Source organism: Choloepus didactylus, chromosome 9 (assembly GCF_015220235.1).
Source record: "Choloepus didactylus isolate mChoDid1 chromosome 9, mChoDid1.pri, whole genome shotgun sequence".
Classification (NCBI taxonomy): Eukaryota; Metazoa; Chordata; class Mammalia; order Pilosa; family Megalonychidae; genus Choloepus; species Choloepus didactylus.
This window is the reverse complement of record NC_051315.1, coordinates 29,175,899-29,199,239: the sequence shown is the minus strand read 5'-3', so window position 1 is coordinate 29,199,239 and position 23,341 is coordinate 29,175,899. Positions and strand designations below refer to the sequence as shown.

Here is a 23,341-nt window from a genome sequence, read left to right as displayed (position 1 = left end):
ACATGCTTTCTAATAGGGTGTGACACCCTAAATGTGAATTGACCATGGTTTCAAAAGTGTGAGATCTGTTTAGCATATAGGGAAGATTGAAATAATTTCTTTTTATCAAACTATTTATGTTTGATGCTGTACAAATATTGGTTGGGTATTTTGGTGTGAAAATCTGGACCTAATGGTATCGGATAGGTGCTTCAAAATTGGAAGTGATTTATAGCTAACCAACTTTAGCTCTAAAACTGTTTACAATCTAATGCTAGATTCAAAACAGACTATTTAAGTAATAAAACTCATGATAAGTGAGAGAGTCACTCACAGAGTTTTAAAAATTCTTTATGAAATTAAGTTTCCTGAGTCCGCTGCTCTAATTTATGACTACTATGTATTAATGATTATGCTCATGTGACTATTTATGTGCATATTGGTATAACTCCTAATTGAAATGGAGAAAGCTGACTTTGAAAAGCTGCTCATAACTAGTGATTGGAAGGAAGGAAGAAAGGAAGGAAGGAGAAAAGGAGACAAAGGAGGTGAAGCAGAGGGAGGAGGAAGAGTAGAAATAATAGTGAGAAGAAGGGAGGGAAGAAGGAGGAAAATGAGTAAATAGGTTTTTAAGAGCATTGGTATTTGCAGAGTTACATACTGCTCAAATATAAAACAGCATGTGAGTCTGTGATGCTCACTTTCAGTTAGTAGTTTTGAAGTATTTTACGTAAGAGTGTTGTCCTCTCAATTTACATTTGTTGGAAAATTGGTGAATAATGCACATGCATCAACTAACCTTTCGCAGTCTCTCAGCAAATTAGAGCTCTACCTACATAGTTATTTCAAAGATCCAAATCCTCCAATAGAAACTCAAAAGTGCAGTGTTGTTTTTGCTATCATTTGATTATTGGACACAGAAAATGTTTTGTATACCCTAGAGACAACTGACTCATTTTTCCCAGAGCTCTTAATCTAATTGGAAAAGAAACACAGGAAGACTGTGCGTGTGTGTGTGTGTGTGTGTGTGTGTGTGTGTGTGTGTATTTATGGGTGATAGATAAAATCTATAATAAGAACTATGAGAATTGTGACTTTATAAGCACATAACACTATAACCAAGAACAGAGAAATATTGGGAGGAAATCGAGCACAGCACATTTCCAGAAATTAAGGGAACAGGAATTTTAAACCATACCCTATAATTTCTTTTCTGTATGATCCTATGCAAAGTACTTTAACTCTCTAGTTTTCTATTATAATTTAATAATCCTATCATCTGAGGTGGAGAAAAGATAGAGTTTTGTCATGGTAGTATAGAGGTTTACATCAGTTCAGAGTTTATTTTCATTTGTAAAATTTACCATTGCATTTTGAATTTAATTTTTTTATTATTAGTATTGTTAGCACTATTTGAAGTAAATTTTGGTTAACCTTCCTAAATATTAGTTAACAGAGCTACTACGTAACATAATAGTTTTAAAGCAGTCTTAGCACATTCTCTGTAAGAAGTTTAAGGTCATATATGGGCAAAGAGAAAGAGAATACTTTTATTTTTCTCATTTCAATACAAATGTAGATGACAATAGATACAGGACTCTTACTTCTGTAATCCCAAGGTTTGATGTTTACATTGCTCCCTTCCTTTATTTCATTTTTTGAAGAAGTTGAGATATCTCAATTACCATTGCTTAATTAAATAATTATATACCAGGACTAGATGCTCTGCTAGCTTTGGGTTTATTCTGATAAAAGAAGGGCAGAATCACAATTGTTGGACCTCTATCCTAAGTAAGGTGTGAACATTGGGCCCATGTTAGGAGGGAATTATGGTTAATACTGGCCCATTTGGCTGCCATCAAGTCAACAGTAATCTGATAGATAGAGGCCCAAACCCTTACAATCTAATGAGAAAAATAACATAATAATCCATGGGAACTAAAAGAGATTCAGAACCTGAGTGTGAGGCAAAAGGGCAGAGACTAGGAATTCTAGATAACAACATGCTGGCTGGGAAGGCTGAATAGGAAGCATAGCTAAGGAGATACCTGTGCCATAAATGACTTTTATAGGGAAGGGAGTCATTAATAGGGACAAAATATTGTGGACATCATTCACTTTTTATAATTTAATTATGTATGTGTTGCCTCATTCCCAAAATGATTTAAAGTGTCTCACATTTTATACTGTATTCTTAATAGGAATTATTTTGTTGAAAAGAAAAAAAAAAGCCACTCAAATTGGCCTATGGTAAAATAAATAGAGACATTTATCCAAGATACAGAGATATTGCTTGCAATTAAAGTCAATTAAATGTGCTCAAACCTCATCAGCAGTTTAATTCAGGAAAGAGAAGACCACCAAGAATGAATGCAGCTAGTGTTGTCCCCACTCCCATCCTGTGGTTGCAAGTCTCCTGACTGTACTTTTTTCATGGTTGCTTCACCCAGCCACCCCATCCTCCCCACCACAGGCTTTTTATGTTTTGTTGTTGTTGCACTTATAAATGCCTCAAGGCAGCTAACCAATGCTCTGATGTTGTATGTCCTTTCAAAGCAGTAGCTACTACTAAATATCTGTGTTACAATTTTAAACACCTAAGTCAGAAAGACTTCCAGGAAGATGGCAGATTAGGAGAGACAGAGCAAAATTCTCCTCCATGAAAAGCACTAGATAAATGACAGGAAGCACCCCAGAACAGCAGTTCCAGGGAGCCACCAACCACACAGGGAAGACATAGCTGGAGAGGCCAAGAGATTGCGTTTAGGAGGGGTGAGTGTTCAGCCTGGAACACTGTTGGGGATGGGCAGTTGGAGTTGGCTGATTAGTGTGGAAGGGAGCAATCTTCATGCCCTGCGTACCTTTCTGAGATAATCTTTCACAGCCCCGCAGCCAAGAGCTACCAAGCTGGGGACTGACAGCTAGAACTGGCCGCTGAGTAAGGAGCGAGCAGCTTTCTAAGCCCTGTGCACTTATCACAGCAGTAGGCTGGGAGATAACCCTTCACAGCCCCACAGCCAAGAGCTCCCATGAAGGAACTAGGGATTCAGTGGTCTTGTGAACACAACCATTCTTCCTCCACAGAAGCCCATGGTGTGCACAGCTGAGAGGCAAGGGCACCACATGGAAGTGCCAGGAGCTCCTCCCCAACCCCAGGGGCTCACAGGCACACAGCAGATAGGGACTGTGAGGCATTTGTGTTGGAAGGTGAGATGCACAGCTCTACAGCCCTGGAGTAGTCCACCCACAGCCCCAGGAATTACTGGGACCACTCTGCCCTGGATCGGGCTCCCTGCCAAACTACACAAGACTGGAACCCCTCACACAGGGTGGGCATTCCCCAGTGCACACAGAAAATTGGTGCACTGATTGGATTTCCACCTGGTTTGGACCCCACTCAGTGCATAGACAAAGTTAGGGGAGAACTGGCTTGAGGGTAAGAGGTGGCTGAAGAGTGCCATCTGACTGTAGGACAAGGAAAGCGCACCCCACCGTGCTGTGGCTCTGCCAAATTATAGATAAATGTTCAAATAATCCTGCATATCCAAAAATAATCCTGTCAAGATAAGCAAATGCCATGAGACCAAAAACAGAAAATTATAAAGCATATGAAGAAACCAGAATGACCCAAATTAAATGACCAAATGACCAAATTGAAAAGCCAGAAGAGACACAGAACTTGGAGCAGTTAATCATAGAAGTATACACAAATCTCCAGACAATTTCAGTGTGACAGCTAAGGACATAAAGGACATCAAGAAGACCCTAGAAGAGCATAAAGAAGAATTTGAAAGAGTAAATTAAAAAGCAGCTCTTACAGAAGTAAAAAGATACTGTTGATCAAATTAAAAATATACCGGAGACACACAATAGCAGATCTGAAGAGGCAGAGAAGAGAATTAGCAAACTAGAGGACCAGGCAAGGGAATGTGAAATCACAAAAGAACAAATAGTGAAAAATAATCAAAAATTTAAAAAGGATCTCAGGGAATGATGGACAACATGAAACACACAAATATAAGAATCACAGTGTTCCAGAAGGGGAAGAGAAGAGTGAAGGGCTAGGAAAAGTATCTGAAGACATTGTTGGGGAGAACTTCCCAACCCTTCTAAACAACATAAATATTTAGCAAAGATTATGAATTCTGAAATGTTTAGATGCTAGGGTATTAGAATAGTTAGAAGGAAATAACTGAAGTGGTGGAACTGTAACCTATAACATTCTTTGAAATTTTCTCTATAGCTATTCATTGAATTGTGCTTTGAAAGTTTTCACCTTTCTGTATATACCCTATATTTTGCAGTAAGGAAAGAACTGAAACTTTGGAACTGTAACCCATAACAGTTTTTGAAATTACTTATGTAAGTGCTTGTTGAGCTGTACTTTGAAAGTTAACACTTTTCTATGGGTATATTATATTTTATAATAATGGAAATAGTGAAATTGTGGAACTGTAACCCATAATATTCTTTGAAATTTGTTCTCTAACTACTTGTTAAATCACATTTTGAAAGTTATCATTGTTATCTATATATGTTAAAGTTCACAGTTAAAAAAATGCATTAAAAAATAATAAAAACCTAAGTCAGAGAATCTGATGGACTGTATCCAACCAATTTATTGGATGCCCCAGGTTAGGTATCTGCCATTGGTCCAATAAGAAAGGAGATGGGGATGGGAAGTACTGCAGTGTAATAGAGGTTGGGCTGCAAGTCTTCTGTGGGGAAAGGGCCTTTTCCCTGAGACAAAAGAAGAGCATGAACTGGACAAATAGTCCAAACTGTGTTTCCTAACCTTTTACAGAGAATGTTGCTATCAGAGACTGCTCACTAGGTTCATGGTAGATAATACAATATATTTAGAATATCCTGAAAACCAATCAACTGAATATTAGTCCATGAAGCCTAGCATATTACACACTAGATAGATAGCTGCCTTATTTTCATGTAACTGTACAACTTTCATCTTTCTTTTGTAAATATTTAGGAACACATATTGCCTCACAATTTAACTTCAAAGGTGGTAAAATATCATTATAGTGACTGCCTGTACATTGTTATTTGATAATTTACCTATGGAATTTTTTTGAAACAGGTTGACCTGCAGATGAAAATTTCATATATATTTCTAATGTTCATTGCTTTCGTTTACAATGGGATATGACCTTTGTTTTTTTACCAGTGCTGTGTTTCCTGTGGCAAATAAAAGTAAAGGTTGCAAGCACTTACTGAGGAAGTTGCAAGGATTGTATTCTTAGACTTCTGAATTTCCTGAGAATATTGATCAAAATCATTGATTATGCAAATAACTTTTCCTTTTACTTAAATCAAATAAAGTTACTATAGAGTAGTTCAGGTTAGTCTCTTAAATTACTGATTTTCATAAGCAATAATTGTTTAATATATGTATTGTCAGTAGAACATTTGATTTCTCTTATAGTGATGATAGACATTTCTGTTACCATTTGCCTTAACCATGAGTATTTATCAGATAAGAATTTTCAGTTGCAAATGTTAGAAAATTTCATTTAAATCAGCCTAAGCAAAAAGGAGAAATTTAATGGCTCAGATGACTAAATAAAACAAGCAATATTGACTTTGGCATGTATGGATTCAGGGGCTCAGAATATGTTCATATAATATAATTTATAGAAATATTATTAATATTGCTTGTTTTTCTTAACAATATATCCTGGAAATCCCTCTCTATTGGTTCATTCCTTTATATAACCACATAATATTCTGTGGTGTGAATGAATTTAGTTCATTTAACTAGTGTCTTATGGGCAGTTCAATTGCTTCTAGTATTTTGCCGTTATTAATAATGTTACAGTAAATAACCATGCAAATATTGTTTCTTATTTGTGAAGATGCATTTTCAGGATAAATTTCTGGATCAAGAATTGCTGGATCACAGGGTAAATGCATATTTAATTTTGTTAGATGCTTCCAAAATTATTGCCACAGTGGATGTAGGAATTGCAGATTTCAGTTACCTCCCCAGGTGATTACCGTACCCCAAAAAATTTACAAATCACTGTTTTAGAGCATGGATATTTACCTTTTGGAGTATCAACTCTCTTGCCAGAAAAATATACCTATGCACATGAGCTGGCATACCTACCAATTTGTACGGCCCTACACAGCTGGTAGTTGATGGAACCCCTGAAACTCATTCTGGTTAAGAAGCACTGGTGTAGAAACATTTGACATTTACCAAAATATCTATTTTGCCAACTTGGTGAGGGCATTTGTTTCCCTTTATCAGATTCATTTAGCTTCTGCAGGCTTAACCACTCTTAGCCTGAACTTGATCCTGCATCTCTGCTTAAAACTACACTAAGAAATTTAGATAAAACTGCTTTTGAAGAAGTTATTGCTTTACAGGGCTTTTGCCATGCATTTTTCTAAGTATCTCTGCCCTTCACAGCTAGGACAGTGAGTAGTATTGCACAAAGAAATCTTTATCTTTTTACAGTGTGAGATTAACTATGTAGCCATATGATTTTATCAGTGTTCTAGTTTGCTAATGCTGCGGAATGCAAAACACCAGAGATGGATAGGCTTTTATAAAATGGGGGTTTATTTCACTACACAGTTACAGTCTTAAGGCCACAAAACGTCCAAGGTAACACATCAGTAATCGGGTACCTTCACTGGAGATGGCCGATGGCGTCCGGAAAACCTCTGTTAGCTAGGAAGGCACATGGCTGGCGTCTGCTCCAAAGTTCTGGTTTCAAAATGGCTTTCTCCCGGGATGTTCCTCTCTAGCAAGCTTGCTCCTCTTAAAAACGTCACTCATAGCTGCACTCCGTTCAGTCTCTTTGAGTCAGCACATTTATATGGCTCCACTGATCAAGGCCCACCCTGAATGGGTGGGGTCACACCTCCATGGGAGTATCCCACCAAAGTCACCACCCACAGCTGGGTGGGGCACATTCCAAGCAAATCTAACCATCACCAAAACGTCTGCCCCACAAGACCACAAAGATAATGGCATTTGGGGGACACAATACATTCAAACCGGCACATTCCACCCCCTGGACCCCAAAATGACATTATCTTTCCAAATACAAAATACATTCATTTCATCACAATATCACAAAAACTTAAACCATTTCAGTAACAAAAGTTAAGTACAAAATCCCATCAAAATCAATTACAGGCGTGGTGGGTCCTAAGGCACAATTCTCCTTTAGCTTTGGATCTGTGGACTTAGAACAAGTTATATGCTTCCAATATACAAAGGAGGGACATTCATAGGATAAACATTTCCATTGCCATAAGGAGAAACAGTAAAGAAAACAGGGTTAACAGGACCAAAACAGTTCCTAAAACCTGCAGGAGAAACTCCATTAGATTTCAAAGTCTGAGAGTCATTTACAGAACAACGTTGCATCCTTGGGGCTTGAGAGAGCAGGAGCCTAACCCTTCCTAAGGGCCTTTTCGGCGGCTCTTTCCTCTCCAAACGCTTAGGTGAGTGCTCCAACATACCCACACATTGGGGAGACCACCTTCTCGGCCCCACCCTCCTCAAACCTCGGGGCAGCTCCCGGATTCCCTTCCATCTCCGGGGCACACGCTCAACCCCTTCAGAACAGTGTGGTGGCAGCCAGGCTCTCCCCAATTCCCTGGGAATGTGCTCCACCCTCTATGGGACCTCGGGTGGCAAAACTCTTCCAGAGCATCGAGGCGGAAAGCCCACCCTCGACTTCTGGGGCAAACTCACCCTTTCCATGCGTGTGGGCTGCTCCACTCTCCCAGCCCAAGGCCTCTTGACTCCAGACCTCAACCTCCATGGCTCTGTCTTTGAAGAAATTTTTCCTTTAATTTTTTCCCTTGTCTGTCTCCTCCAGTCCAGACCGGCAATGGCTCTGTCTGTAAAGATCTTGTAAAAATTCTGTTGGCTTTGCATGAAGCACACAGGGGTCAAAGCCATCAGACAGTAGGAGTTTCCACAAATCCTTTCTGGATAATTCCATCTCCAATCTTGGCTTGTACTGAAATGGCGGCTGGGTTCCATGTTTGGTTACATCCTCACGTTGGGCTGTAGCTTCTGGGATTCCACCCCCTGGAAGCTCGTAATTTTCAGCTTCTGGTCTCTTTGAACCCAAGAGTTCAGTTCTAAGTTTATCTCTTTCTGCTCGCATTTTACTATAAGCTGCAAGGAGAAGCCAGGTTACGTCCTCCACACGTAGTCTGGAGATCTCCTCAGCTAAGTACTCCAGGTTGTCACTTTTAAATTCTTCCTTCCATCTGACACCAGGACTCAATTTTGCCAAATTCTCTGCCACTTTAAAACAAGGATCACCTTTCTTCCAGTTTACAACAACATATTCATCATTTCTGCTCAAGTCCTCATCAGAAGTATCTTTAGAGTCCATATTTCCACAAACAGTCTCTTTAAAGCAGTTTTGGCCTTTTCTATCAAGCTCCTCACAATTCTTCCAGAAACTTCCCCTTATCCATTTAAAAAGCCGTTCCAACATGTTTGGTATTTTCAAACTCAGCAGCAAAAGCACCCCACTTCTCTGGTACCAAAATCTGTTCTAGTTTGCTAATGCTGCGGAATGCAAAACACCAGAGATGGATAGGCTTTTATAAAATGGGGGTTTATTTCACTACACAGTTACAGTCTTAAGGCCACAAAACGTCCAAGGTAACACATCAGTAATCGGGTACCTTCACTGGAGATGGCCGATGGCGTCCGGAAAACCTCTGTTAGCTAGGAAGGCACATGGCTGGCGTCTGCTCCAAAGTTCTGGTTTCAAAATGGCTTTCTCCCAGGACGTTCCTCTCTAGCAAGCTTGCTCTTCTTCAAAACGTCACTCACAGCTGCACTCTGTTCAGTCTCTTTGAGTCAGCACATTTATATGGCTCCACTGATCAAGGCCCACCCTGAATGGGTGGGGTCACACCTCCATGGGAGTATCCCACCAAAGTCACCACCCACAGCTGGGTGGGGCACATTCCAAGCAAATCTAACCATCACCAAAACGTCTGCCCCACAAGACCACAAAGATAATGGCATTTGGGGGACACAATACATTCAAACCGGCACAATCAGCATTGCAATATTATTGCATGTTCTATTCCAACAAGAAAATGATATGTGTGCACAAGTATAAATGATAAATAATATATAAGAATGCTGTGCTAATAGTTAAAGTTCTATTTTTCCTCTCACTGTTTTCCTCCATTTAGTAAGAATTTAAAATAGAAATCGACAGTTCAGCTAACTGGTAATTAGCATAGCAGCAAACCAAATTTGTTCAGTGGTCCACAACTTCATGGATACTTACCTTAGTCACTTCTGAGACAGCCATCTCAGAGCTGTTATTTCAGCTTGGAAAGATGCCTTTAATAACCAGTAGGACTTCCTTAAGTGCGTAAATTAGGTTATATATTTTTGTACATCTGAAAGGGCAACTTTTTGGCTTCTGATATATTATTGCAAACATTCTAATGTTCCACATGAATCAAATGTATTGAGCTTGAGCTCTTGAGTACTGGCAACCTGCAAACTGACCCCTGAAGGAGCATTGCCCTGGTCATGGAGAGTACTATGTCAAAACTGTAAAATCCATTCTTGTATTGAGTTGAATGACACCCTGATATCTTATAAGACAGGGAGACTTCTTGAAAAAATTCTGAAGGTGCTATATAGTCAAGGAATATATTTTACAAAAAGAATCATTCTACTATAATGCTACTCTCCACTCACCTTGTCCACACTCTAATTAATTAACCATCAAGTCCTATTGACTCAGACACCAAACTATTTCTTGAAAATCTCTTTTCCATTTCTACCCACTATATTAATGCATAAGAGCCAAACTGATATCTCCTTATCCAATTTCCCAACACTTCTGGTCTGTCCTCCTCACAGGGGACCAAATTATGTTCTCAAAATTCAGGTTGATTATATAAATATCCCACTTTAAAATAAACAAACATAGAAAGAAAACTTTGCTAGATTCCAGAGCTATGTAGTCTAAATCCCTCAGGAAGGCATCCAAGTGCTTTTATAATTTGGTGTCTGTAGGTAAATTGAAGTAAACACTTAGGAAATGCCATTCAAAATAATATTCGCACAGACACAGGAATACCCAACTCTTACCATGAACTAATAGCTACCCCTCACAAGTTCCACAAAGGGAACTGTACACAAAAAGGATGATGCAATTAAACTAACGTAAAGTAATAATTTATTATTAGCTAATGACTTGTGTCCAAAGTAGAATTCCAGTGAGCCATGCTAGATAATGTTGGAAACCTATTTTCCTTTGCTAGAAAGACCTCAGTCATATTATTTTCCTGTTTCACCTAACTTCAGGTCTGATTCTCAGATTTTATCTCTCCATTGTGAGGAACTCAGTTTAGAGCTCATCAGAGGCCAGATAAAAATGTGCAGTCAAGAATGCAGCAAAGAAGCAATCCCTTCTGAAGTATTGATTTATTTAAAATTACAGCTTTTGACTTTAAGAGCTTTAATTCTATAACAATTTGTTTAAAGAACCTATCATATAATATATATACACAACCCATCAAGTAATATTAATGTGTGTAGTATACACAAGAACCATATGCACATTATGTATACATGTATAAATAAATACATATGCATGTGTGATATATGTCTTTGTGTGTGAGAGAGACAGACAGAGGGAAAGAGAGAACATAGTATGAGCAGGCACATGGTTGGGCTCTGAGTACACAGTAGAGAACAAGCCAGATATGGCTTCTTTCCTCTTGAAGGTTACAGTCTACTTTGTAGTAGATAAATTCTAAACATATCATCATTTGTGTATTTCTTAATATGTGCAATAAAATAATTAATGGTAAGTGTCTAAAAATTATAGAATACCAAAAGATTATATCAGTTAGACCTGATTGATATCAGAAAAGTAGGAAAGGTCTCTTGCAGGAATTGACATCCAAGTTGAAATCAAAAGCCAGTCTTGGAATAGCATGGCAGAAATTACTTTTCAGGCTGAGGTTAGGTGAAGGGGAGGAAGGAAGAAAATGCTTGGGCTATTTAAGGATCTGAAAGGTGGACAAGGTATTAGAAGTATAGAGGGAGTGGAGAAAGATGTCATGAGATGAAGCTGGAGAGGTAGATAGGAGTCAGATCACACTCACCACTGTTGGTGAGATTAAGAATATGAGGTTCTTACTCTAATTGCTATCAGCAGTTATAGGAGAGTTTTACAATGTATGATTCACATTCCATTTTATTGGGATACCTTTGGTTACTTAGAGGAGAATGAGTTAAGAAGAGAAAGAAACAGATATGAGGTATATTTCCCCCAGGCAAGAGGTAATAGTGACTTGTTTGAGGAAAGAGGAGTAGAGAAGGAGATAAACAAATAGATTTGAAATACACTTTGAAGATAGAATTGGGGGAAGTGGTGATCAGTTGTGTATAGAAAAGGTAGAAGATATGAAAGATTAATGGTTTCTGGAAAGAGGCATTAGGTAGAAGGAGGCATGTTTGCTGAAATAGAGGAATGAATTTGGAGAGACAGAGCAGGAAATTATTATTAGTTATGTTCAGTTTAGGATGCATAATAGAATTTAAGCACAAGTATCAAGAAGGTAACCTAATTTATGACTTACGAGCTCAGAAGAGAGTTCATTAAAATTTGAGAGTTATTATAATATTAATGAAAACCATGGCAACTTTCAAAATTATCTATGAGAGAATGTAGATATTGTAAGACCGAGCCTTGGGGACTCCAACATTAGAATCCTGGACCTGATATAGAAAAAGGGGGTGAAAAATGTGACTTTGATAAAGCAATCATGTAGGAAGAAAACCAAGAGAATACTAAGAAAAAGAAATGTCAAGAAGGAGGAAGTAGTAAACTTGGTTTCCTGTTAGAGTGTGGTTAACAAAATGAAAAGTCTGTTGGTTTAGCCACATGGGAATAACTGGAAACCACTATAAGAAAAAAAATTAGACTGGTGGGGTTCAAAGACATATCAGAGGGCTGAAGAGTGAAAGAAGAGGAGAATGAAGTCAGCTTGTATGAATAATTCCACTGTGTGCCAAGCTATGTAAAACATTGATAAAATACCTTGATGATACTGATAAAAAGAAAACAAATGATAAAAATTTACAACTTTCTTTGATTTCTCTACATCTGTACCACATCACTTGAAAAAATATATATCTTAGAGAACATAAAGTGGAGTTCTTACATATACCACAACGCACACACACATATGTAGGTTTCACTATTATTAATACTCTGCATTAGTGGAACCTTTGTTACAGTTGGTGAAACAATATATAATTGCACTATTAAATATAGTCCATGGCTTACATTAGGGTTCACTGTTTGTGTTGTATAGTACTATGAATTTTAAAGAAAATTTATTCTAGTAACGTACACACAACCTAAAATTTACCCTTGTAACCACATTCAAATATATAATTTAGTGGAGTTACATTTACAACGCTGTGTTACCATTACCACCATCCATTACCAAAATTTTTCCATCACTCCGAACAGAACTTCTGTACCAATTTTAAAAGCAGATTTATTACTTGCTGAGTTAATTCCTGGCTCTCACAGTATGGAGAATGAAAGGTGAATTGAAAGCAAAACAAAACAAAACAACAATAACAAAACAACAAAAACAAACAAAAAAAAACCTAAGAGGCCAGTTTGGTCTACACACGAAAAAGGTGAGCCAGAGGCAGTCTTGAGGTGAGGTGGAAGAAGAGAGGCTGCATTTGGGCTTGGGAGAAAGTCTGGCCAAACTGGATTAGGTAATGACATTTGGAAATGTGTGGCTTATGTAATATATTGAGTTTAAAAGAGATGAAGAAGGAGGTTTTTTTCTTTATTTTTCAAAAAAAAAAAAAATGTGTGCATTATTAATATGCTTCTGCCTTGGAATTTTCACACAGACTCGAAAAATATCAGATATTTTATTTTTATTTATGCCAAAATGATGTTTCTTTGAATGTGATTCAGTGTTATGATGGGGTTATATGAAGATTACATATAAATATTACAAAATGATTACTTTATATTTAGAACTAACTGGGTAGGGTAGGTTTAGGTAAATAAAGACATTGAAGGGGGCAGATACATTGACCAACATATCTAACACATGTACATTTTTGGAGGAATCACCCCTAGAAGTGTTTCCAGAATACCAAGTAGCCAGCAGAAAGTGGGAATCTGTAAGTCAAGTTTAATTTGTGTCTGCTTATGTATGAACTGAGAACCAAGTACAAGAGAGATTTCTCAAACTACAAAAGCAAAACCCCAAACAAGTAAAAATCAATAAATAACTGTCTTGAATAGTCTAGGTTAGACAGAGAAAATAATTTGTTTATCAACCACATCCCTTAAGTAGCAAGAGCTACTTAATTGTATTTGAATTGAAACATCTTATTCCAAAGTCTCATTACTTTTTCAAATTTGTAATTGCATTTTAGAATTGCAGTGCTAAATATTTAATATTCTTACTTTAATTCTTCATATACCTTAATTATTCTATACAATGTTGAAAATTGTCTTCTTGTTCAATTTTTGTATATGCAATGGAAGGAAAAAAATTAAGTGTATTCATGCTATTTGAGGAACAACAAATTATTATAGAAATAAGAATATAAAATGAAGTGCCTAATGTAATCCTCTCTAAGGAAAATATGTATCATTTTTGGAAATGTAAAGAAATGCCATTATCTACATTAACAAGTGGTTAATAAACATGGAGGGTTTGCTAAGTTCTACACAGAACACTGATGTTTGAACTCTGGTGACATCTGGTTCCCTAGTTTGATCTCTCACAACCCTCTCAGCCACTCCCAAACCAAAATTTTGTTCTGTAACTCCTTTAAAAAAAATCTTAATATGAATGATAGGCCATTTTATTTTGAGAACTTTTTGAAGAATTGTAAATGCTATCATTAAGTTATTAGCTATAGACAAAATTAAGGAGTATGGATGGTGACAGAAAATTAGGGCATAGACTCGGATGTGTTAAAATTTCCTCCTGTCATTTTGAATTAAAGTACAGAAGCATCATTTAAAATGGATCTTGTTGGCAAAAATAGGTATTATTTTTATCAGTTAAAAAACACACATGCTTTAAGATGTCAGGGTGTGTAACAATTGCTTTGCTTTAAAGTGTGGGGATGATTGGAGCCACAGCTCTGTAAACACATTGCTCCATCACTGTCTGTGAGTGCCGCCTTTGCAGCTTTTGATTTATGTTAGGCAAGTTTACCAACAGTCCTCAAAGTTTTCTTACTATCCTCAACTCTATAAAATTTGTATATCTATAGTAAAACATGGCTACTCATATAATCAACAAAGCTGTCAGATAAAATCAGTTCCCCATATCTGATGACATATAAAGCCAAACTGATAAGTTTGCATTTTACTAGAGATGCAGAATTATAACAATAATGAATTGGGTGAATAATTGGACATTTGAAAGAAAAGTTCCTTTTCTTTGAGATCTAATAGTTAAACATAGCTTGGGAATTGAGATAGTAGTTGGAGTACTTCTATTTTTTTTTTGCTTTTGTGTTAGTGAGAGCTGAATAGAATGACCTTCAGAAAACAAGTGAAGTTATTACAAGAAAATAGCAATCTCAATTAAACTCCTTTATGCTGGGGAATAAAAAAATAACTGATACTACAGGAAAGAAGAGGGAGAAGACATGTCATTATTTCAATCCTTTGGCAACAGGGCATAGGACTGAACTGGGAATGGTCTCCCCCATCCACCGTGAGTCCAGTAGCCCTGGGTGCTGCCCTGGATGCTGAATAGACCTGGGGCAGCCTGGACGACTGAGGATGCTGGAAGTTCATAGAGAAAACATTAAAAAGGAAGGAATCTGTGGGCCACCAACTCACAATTTATACTCCCTTTTTATGGAATTTCTGGGGCTTACCCATGATTACCAAGCCCTAGGAGCAGTAACAATAAAGTATAAAAACCATTTCATCTCAGTCCAAGCTGAAGAACAAAGCTCTAATTATGAGAAAAATCAGGAAAACATAAAATGAAGGATATTATTCAAAATAATTCATATATGTATACTTCAGAATTGTCAACACCATGAATGACAAAGAAAGGCTAAAGAACTGCTCCAGATTAAAGGAGTTTAAAGAGGTAAAACAATGAAATGAAAAGTGTGATCCTGGATTGGATTCTGGGTCTAATTTTTTTTTTTTTTTTTTATAATTATAAAGAACATTTTTGGTCAACAGGCAAACTTTTAATAAGGAATATATATCGTATTAATGTTAAAAGTATTGATTTGAGTAGGTATATTGTAGTTATGTAGAAATGTCCTTGTTCTTAGGAGATGTTTTTGATGGATTTGGGGATAAAAGGTCAATTGATTGTCAAATGGTTCAGAGAGCTCATGGAAAAGCAAGTGGGATGAAATGACTCTGGGTGAAGTGTATAGGAGTTCATTGTACTATTGTTATAAGTATTTCATAAGTTTGAAGTTCTTTCAAAATAAAAGCTTACAAAAAAAAAGGCCTATGATGTTTGTGCTATGGCTCTGACATTGGCGAGCCACGTGGACTTCAAGCCTGTTTCCTCTATAAAATAGAAATAATTTCCCCATTCTGTTGCACAGTAATTATGGGGATCAATGAGATAAATGAATTCATGGAACACTAATTTTTCTAAGATATAGAGAAATATTTTGTAGGAGAAAAAATTATTTTTCAACCCTGCTATACTTACATCATGAATGAAATTTAGACTTTAGACAATGAAGAGCTTTAGTTGTGTTTAAAGAATGCCCTATGAATGAAGTTTTTCTCCGTAATAGTAGAGGAAATTTTAAACTAAAATTAAACAGTACCAAAACCGTGAAAAGAAAACTTTTATAATCGTGTGATTATCCATACTTAATGTTTGTAGTTTTATAGTGCTATTATCCTGGAGAACCCTTTCATTTCTTGCAGTTCACTTAGAAGTGAACTGAGCTCATCACAGTTGAGATTCTGAAGTCAGGGAAGTTTTAATCCAGTGTAATGAACATCTTTTAAGTTCTCTGTGGGCACCAGTTTCTCTGCTAGTTACAAGGGTACAGTGACACATTCTTTACTCTTTCTTTTAGCTGTGTCACTTCACATACCCAATGTTTCTCTGTTCTTTTGATTCCATGCTTCCATTAAAACAGCACAGTTTTGATGAATTATATTTAATTTTTTCATACTATGGATGAAACTTATTCAGACAGAAAAGTCACCTTAGCCAGTTTTATTATGACACAGAATAGATATGAAGATCACTTGCATCATCCCTGCCATAGTAGGTCAAAATCACTGAAAAACTTGAAAACGCTCTACTTTACATTCCAGGGCCTCCTTTGTTATCACCTGGTTCACTCTTCCTTCCTAACTGTACTTCTCAAACAGCATTACCAAAAGTTACTAATGATTCAGTAAGTACACATTTCTATAACATCTTCTTAATTTATTTTCTTCTTTCTTACTTTCTGAAGTGATTGATCTAGCCAGCCACCTTAATCCGTTAACCTGGAACTTGTATCTCTTTGACTTCCATGGTAGCCTGTGTTATTTCTTTGAAAGTAACTTACCTCTGATCTGTGGTATTTTTCCAGCAACATACCTCCAAAAGTTCTCATCTTGGCCCTCTTCTCTTTGTGTGTCTGTGTGTGTGTGTGTGTGTGTGTGTGTATGATCGCATCCACTTAAGTCAATTCAAGATAACTTCAGAGAAGTCTCTGTATCCAGGTTCACCTTTCCTCTTAAAGACCAGGTAGAGTTACAATTGCCTGCTTCGTATCACACTCTGTAAAGTGTGCCTCAGCCTCCATGTCTCCATGTCCAAAGCCAAATTACCACTGCACCAGGTCCTCTCAACCTCTGTGAAATGGACTGGTCAGAGAAATATAAAAGGAAGCATATAAAAGGAGAGGCATTATGCCTTGGGGAGAGAAAGAGAGCTTCATATAACAAAAATAGTAGGCAGTGCTCTCCAGGAAGGAAGGGATAAACTGGGTCATCCCTAAAGAAAATTCACTTGGGATAGCAATGAACAAAATGATTTGCAAGTGAAGAAAGAGAATAAGCAAGATGGGACAGGAAAATAGGGATAGAGAAAGTCTGAGCCTTTAGCATGGCAGTGAAACACTACCATGTGTTTTTTCATTTAGTCTTTACTACAATAGAAAGCTCTTTGCCTGAATAGAATGTTACTTGAAAAATCATTTTTAACTTATTGCAACAAATGGATCTTGCAATAAAATTTGGGGAAATATATACTCATAATAAAATCTGGCTCTCACAAGCACATAACAGTATGCATTAATGTTTAAAGATCACTTAAAGACTCCCACAGCAGAAAGAGCTAAATTAAAGTTTAAATAAATACTTTCTACTTTGAAAGATATCCCATACTGTTAGATAATGCATGAACATTGAGAAAAGTAGCTAAAAACCAATTCACCAAATTTAGGAAATCAAATATTCTATACACCTGGTAACCTTGATATTTCTCAGTCACTGTAAATTGACTTATTCTTGAGATTATATTTAAGTCAAGAAAAGATGGTCTTCTATTCACAAATGTAATTTAATCTCATGAGTAGGCAATCTTGTTAAAATACTGTCAGGTTAATTGAAATTGATTGGTGTTTACTAAACATAGTGAATACTAATCAAATATTAGACACTGAAGTGTAAGAGAGGTACATTGCACCTTGACAGACACTGTTAGTGCTGCATGGAAGGATTTGTGGTCAACATTCCTTTGTCAGCTTTTTCTTCAGAATATATTAAGAAGAAATGAGGAAAAATGCCCTGCATTTCCCTTCGTGAAATTTTGTGATTTGGGAATATTTGGGATTGGTTCATGGGAGGTTATTTAGGATTTTATTTCCATTGCTACAAACAGTACACATTTGCTTTTCCATCTGCTTAATTCCATTCCAGGTTTGGTATTCTCCACCACCCGTAGCATCCTTGAGCTCCCCATAATAGCTTTTATCGGAGACACACACATTAGCAGGCAATTGGAAAAGCAGGTTGAAGATAAAACCCAACGGCTCACGTCCTGGCCTGGTGACTGGACTCACTTCTGAAACTTCCACCTAGAGCACTGCACGCAGTCTCCCGTGGCGTGTGTGTGTCGGCTCTACGAGGCTTAACGAAACATTTCTCCTAATACGAAAATAAACCCACCATAATCATTCATTTTGGGGAATATTTTACAGTTGTTGGTTAGCCTGCTCCCTCATGCCCTGCAATATTCATTAGCAGATTTCTCTGTTTATGAGTGATACTATACGGAAATGGTTATGGGAAGCTAACAGATGTAACCACTGAAATAAATAGAAGGAAAAGTTCTAATTTTTACAGATGGTTCCATTGAATATGCTTTCCCCCACCCCCTCCAATTTAACATTTAGTTCTCTTTCAACAGAAAACTTTTCTTTACTGACTATGGGAATGTGGCCACAGTGGAGAGATGTGACCTGGATGGAATGAACAGAACAAGGATCATCGATTCAAAGACAGAGCAGCCAGCTGCACTGGCTCTAGACCTCGTCAACAAATTGGTTTACTGGGTGGATCTTTACTTGGACTCTGTGGAAGTAGTGGACTACCAAGGGAAAAACAGACATACTATCATTCAAGGCAGACAAGTAAGTACAATATTAGTCAGAAAATACAGCTAATGTAATAAAATGAATAGTATCATACATGGAAAAAAGACCAAAATTTGCAGTGTTGAAATTTTCTTATGAAGACAGGTTGAAATGGGTCATACAAATTGTGGTACGTTTGCTATATGGGAGAATTTTCTTTTCGCGATGCGTTCCAAGGCATTTGATATGCTTTTCACTCCTTACTTCTACTAAAAATAAAACAAAACAAAAAAGGAACCCCAAATAAAGAAAAATAAACAAACAAAAATAAAAAAGCTATGCTGTTAAGAAAGAAGAGTATTAGAATAGGGCAAATGCTAATATCTATTTACTGAAAACTAACTTAGGTAGTTCATTCATAAGGAACTGAACTATCATCTGTCCCATGTGGTACTGGAGATATTTTACTGACCAAAGCAAATGCATGTCCACAAAAGTATCCTTATTTTAATATGTTGGGTTAAATTTTACCTTCTGATGTATTCAAGCACTTCCTAAAGTGAAAATTCTGTGAAAGTCACCAAGATCAAAATTCTTCCCATTTGTTAGTTTTTCCTTGCTGAATTATAAGCTTTTGCAAATAACTCCCATAAAAACCTGAAGGAGATCTCCAAGTGGAAATGATTCTTATCCATTAGCGTACTGGGTCAAATTTGATTACACCTCAGCCTCACTGATTGCATTAATTCCATGTGAGTTTATCATTCTATGGATCTGAAAATGTGAACCTCTTTGCATCCTTTTGCCATGCAAGGCAGGTATATTTTGCAATTAGCCTTCAAAGTTACTTGTCCTTTCTAATCAGCTTTTAAAAATAAAGTCTTTTCTGCTTCCTTGGCAAGTAAACAAATGCACTAATCTGGGTGGTTAAAATATAGTGTCCAAAGTTAGAAGTGGAGCCAATTATTTCTCTCTTGCCTTTAAGTGACTTAAAAATCTTGATTTCTTTGGCAGGCCTAGGTTATGTCCTTTAGAGGACCTAATTCCTAAAATGATTGTGATGGACCTTCCATTTATATGTAATGAAAAAATGAAAACCACACTGAAATTTGAAACTGTGATGAGGAATTGAAACATGGTTGCTTTAATGTCTGATATTTTTTATATTCAGTTTTTGTTTTTTTTGTTGTTTTCATTTCCATTGCCTGTGGTTTTTCTTAATTCATTTTTATTGAGATATATTCACATGCCATGCAGTCATACAAAGCGTACATTCATTTGTTCACAGTACCATTATATAGTTCTGCGTTCATCAACAAAATTAATTTTTGAACATTTTTGTTACCAAACACACAAAAATAGTAAGAATAAAAATTAAAGTGAAAAAGAACAATTAAAATAAAAAAGAATACTGGAATACTGGGTGCCTTTTGTATTTTTTGGTCCCCATTTTTCTACTCATCCATCCATACACTGGACAAAGGGGAGTGTGGTCCATATGGCTTTCCCAATCACATTGTCACCGCTCATAAGCTACATTTTTATACAATCGTCTTCAAGATTCATGGGTTCTGGGTTGTGGTTTGATAGTTTCAGGTATTTACTGCTAGCTATTCCAATTCATTAGAATCTAAAAAAGGTATATTGTGCATAAGAGTGCCCACCAGAGTGACCTCTTGGCTTCTTTTGGAATCTCTCTGCCACTGAAGCTTTTTTCATTTCCTTTCACATCCCTCTTTTGGTCAAGACGATGTTCTCCATCCTACGATGCCGATGCGGGGTCTAGATTCTTCCCCAGGAGTCGTATTCCACTTTGCCAGGGAGATTCACTCCCCTGGGTGTCAGATCCCACACAGCAAGGAGAGCAGTGATTTCACCTGCCAAGTTGGCTTAGCTAGAGAGAGAGGGCAACGTCTGAGCAACAAAGAGGCATTCGGGAGGAGGCTCTTAGGCACAATTACAGGCAGGCCTAGCCTCTCCTTTGCAGCAACTGTCTTGCCGAGGGCAAGTCCCATAGTAGAGGGCTCAGTCCATCAAACCACCAGTCCCCTATGTCTGTGAGCACATCAGCAACCATAGAGGTGGGGAAGCCCAATACCCCTGAATTCTCCACCAGCTCCTCAAGGGAGCTCTGCATATTTTTTTCATTGTTTTTGTTGTTGTTGTTGTTGTTGTTGTTGTTTTAAATTAACTATATAAAAAAAATAAAAAAACATACAATAAAAAAAAAACATTTCAAACAAACCATAACAAGGGAGTAAGTCAAAGACAACTAACCTGAAATAACTACTTTGCTTCCAACATATTCCTACTCTATTCCAAGAAAATAACCTAATATAGCAACATTTCTGTGAACTTGTTCCTACCATACCCACCAGAAATTAACAAACCATACTCATTCCTGGGCATTCCCAGAACGTTAAATTTACCCATGATAGCTTATCTGTTCTTATTGGGTTATCATTCCCCCTTCCTTAATTGCTCTCTATTGCTAGTTCCTCTACATTCTACATTATAAACCATTTATTTTACATTTTTTCAATTTCACATTAGTGGTAGCATATAATATTTCTCTTTTTGTGCCTGGCTTATTTCACTCAGCATTATGTCTTCAGGGTTCATCCATGTTGTCATGTTTCATGACATCGTTCCTTCTTACTGCCAAGTATTATTCCATCATGTGTATATACCATATTTTATTTATCCACTCATCTGTTGAAGGACACTTGTGTTGTTTCCATCTCTTGGCAATTGTGAATAATGCTGCTATGAACATTGGTGTGCAGATATCTGCTCGTGTCACTGCTTTCAGATCTTCTGGGTATATACCAAGAAGTGCAATTGCTGGATCGAAGGGTAACTCTGTATCTAGTTTTCTAAGGAACTGCCAGACTATATTCCAGAGTGGCTAAACCATTGTACAGTCCCACCAACAATGAATAAGAGTTCCAAATTCTCCACATCCTCTCCAGCATTTGTAGTTTCCTGTTTGTTTAATGGCAGCGATTTTAATTGGTGTGAGATGGTATCTTGTTGTAGTCCTAATTTGCATCTCTGTAATAGCTAGTGAAGCTGAATATTTTTTCATGTGTTTCTTGGCCATTTGTATTTCCTCTTCAGAGAACTGTCTTTTCATATCTTTTGCCCATGTTATAATTGGGCTGTCTGTACTATTGTCATTGAGTTGTAGGATTTCTTTATATATGCAAGATATCAGTCTTTTGTCAGATACATGGTTTCCAAAATTTTTTTCCCAATGAATTGGCTGCCTATTCACCTTTTTGACAGATTTCTTTGAGGTACAGAAACTTCTAAGCTTGAGGGGTTCCCGTTTATCTATTTTTTTTCTTTTGTTGCTTGTACTTTGGATGTAAGGTCCAGAAAGTAGCCGCCTAATACAAGGTCTTGAAGATGTTTCCCTATATTATCTTCTAGGAGTTTTACAGTATGGTCTTTTATATTGAGATCTTTGATCCACTTTGAGTTAATTTTTGTGTAGGGTGAGGTAGGGGTCCTCTTTCATTCTTTTGGATATGGATATCCAACTCTCCCAGCTCCATTTGTTGAAAAGACTGTTATGTCCTAGTTCAGTGGCTTTGGGGGCCTTATCAAAGATCAGTCGGCCATAGATCTGAGGGTCTATCTCTGAATTCCCAATTTGATTGCATTGATCAATATGTCTTTGTGCCAGTACCATGCTGTTTTGACTACTGTGGCTTTATAATAAGCTTCAAAGTCAGGGAGTGTAAGTCCTCCCACTTCGTTTTTCTTTTTTAGAGTGTCTTTAGCAATTCGAGGCTTCTTCCCTTTCCAAATAAATTTGATAACTAGCTTTTCCAAGTCTGCAAAGTAGGTTGTTGGAATTTTGATTGGTATTGCATTGAATCTGTAGATGAGTTTGGGTAGAATTGACATCTTAATGACATTTAGTCTTCCTATCCATGAACATGGAATATTTTTCCATCTTTTAAGGTCTCCTTCTATTTCTTTTAGTAGAGTTATGTAGTTTTCTTTGTATAGGTCTTTTACATCTTTGGTTAAGTTTATTCCTAGGTACTTGATTTTTTTAGTTGCTATTGAAAATGGTATCTTTTTCTTGAGTGTCTCTTCAGTTTGTTCATTTCTAGCATATAGAAACATTACTGACTTATGTGCATTAACCTTGTATCCCGCTACTTTGCTAAATTTATTAGCTCTAGTAGCTGTATCGTCGATTTCTCAGGGTTTTCTAGATATAAGATCATATCATCTGCAAACAATGACAGTTTTACTTCTTCTTTTCCAATTTGGGTGCCTTTTATTTCTTTGTCTTGCCGGATTGCCCTGGCTAGCACTTCCAGCACAATGTTGAATAACAGTGGTGACAGCGGGCATCCTTGTCTTGTTCCTGATCTTAGAGGGAAGGCTTTCAGTCTCTCACCATTGAGTACTATGCTGGCTGTGGGTTTTTCCTACATGCTCTTTATCATATTGCAGAAGTTTCCTTCAATTCCTACCTTTTGAAGTGTTTTTATCAAAAAGGGATGTTGAATTTTGTCGAATGCTTTTTCAGCGTCTATTGAGAAGATCATTTGATTTTTCTGTTTTGATTTGTTAATGTGTTGTAATACATTGATTGATTTTCTTATGTGAACCCTCCTTGCATGCCTGGAATGAACCCCACTTGGTCAGGGTGTATGATTTTTTTAATATGTCTTTGGATTTGATTTGCAAGTATTTTGTTGAGGATTTTTGCATCCATATTCATTAGGGAGA

General features: G+C 37.0%; 1 protein-coding gene across 5 annotated transcripts in view; it reads left to right on the top strand.

Annotated features, from left to right (window-relative positions):
• The window catches only part of LRP1B (LDL receptor related protein 1B), a 1,893,223-nt gene that overhangs the window by 1,014,343 nt on the left and 855,539 nt on the right, over nucleotides 1–23,341 (top strand). For all 5 annotated transcript variants that reach the window (XM_037849262.1, XM_037849261.1, XM_037849260.1 and 2 more), the window contains one exon: nucleotides 18,421–18,643. In XM_037849262.1, coding sequence (XP_037705190.1) covers nucleotides 18,421–18,643 — 223 coding nt within the window. The remainder of the gene's footprint in view (nucleotides 1–18,420; nucleotides 18,644–23,341) is intronic.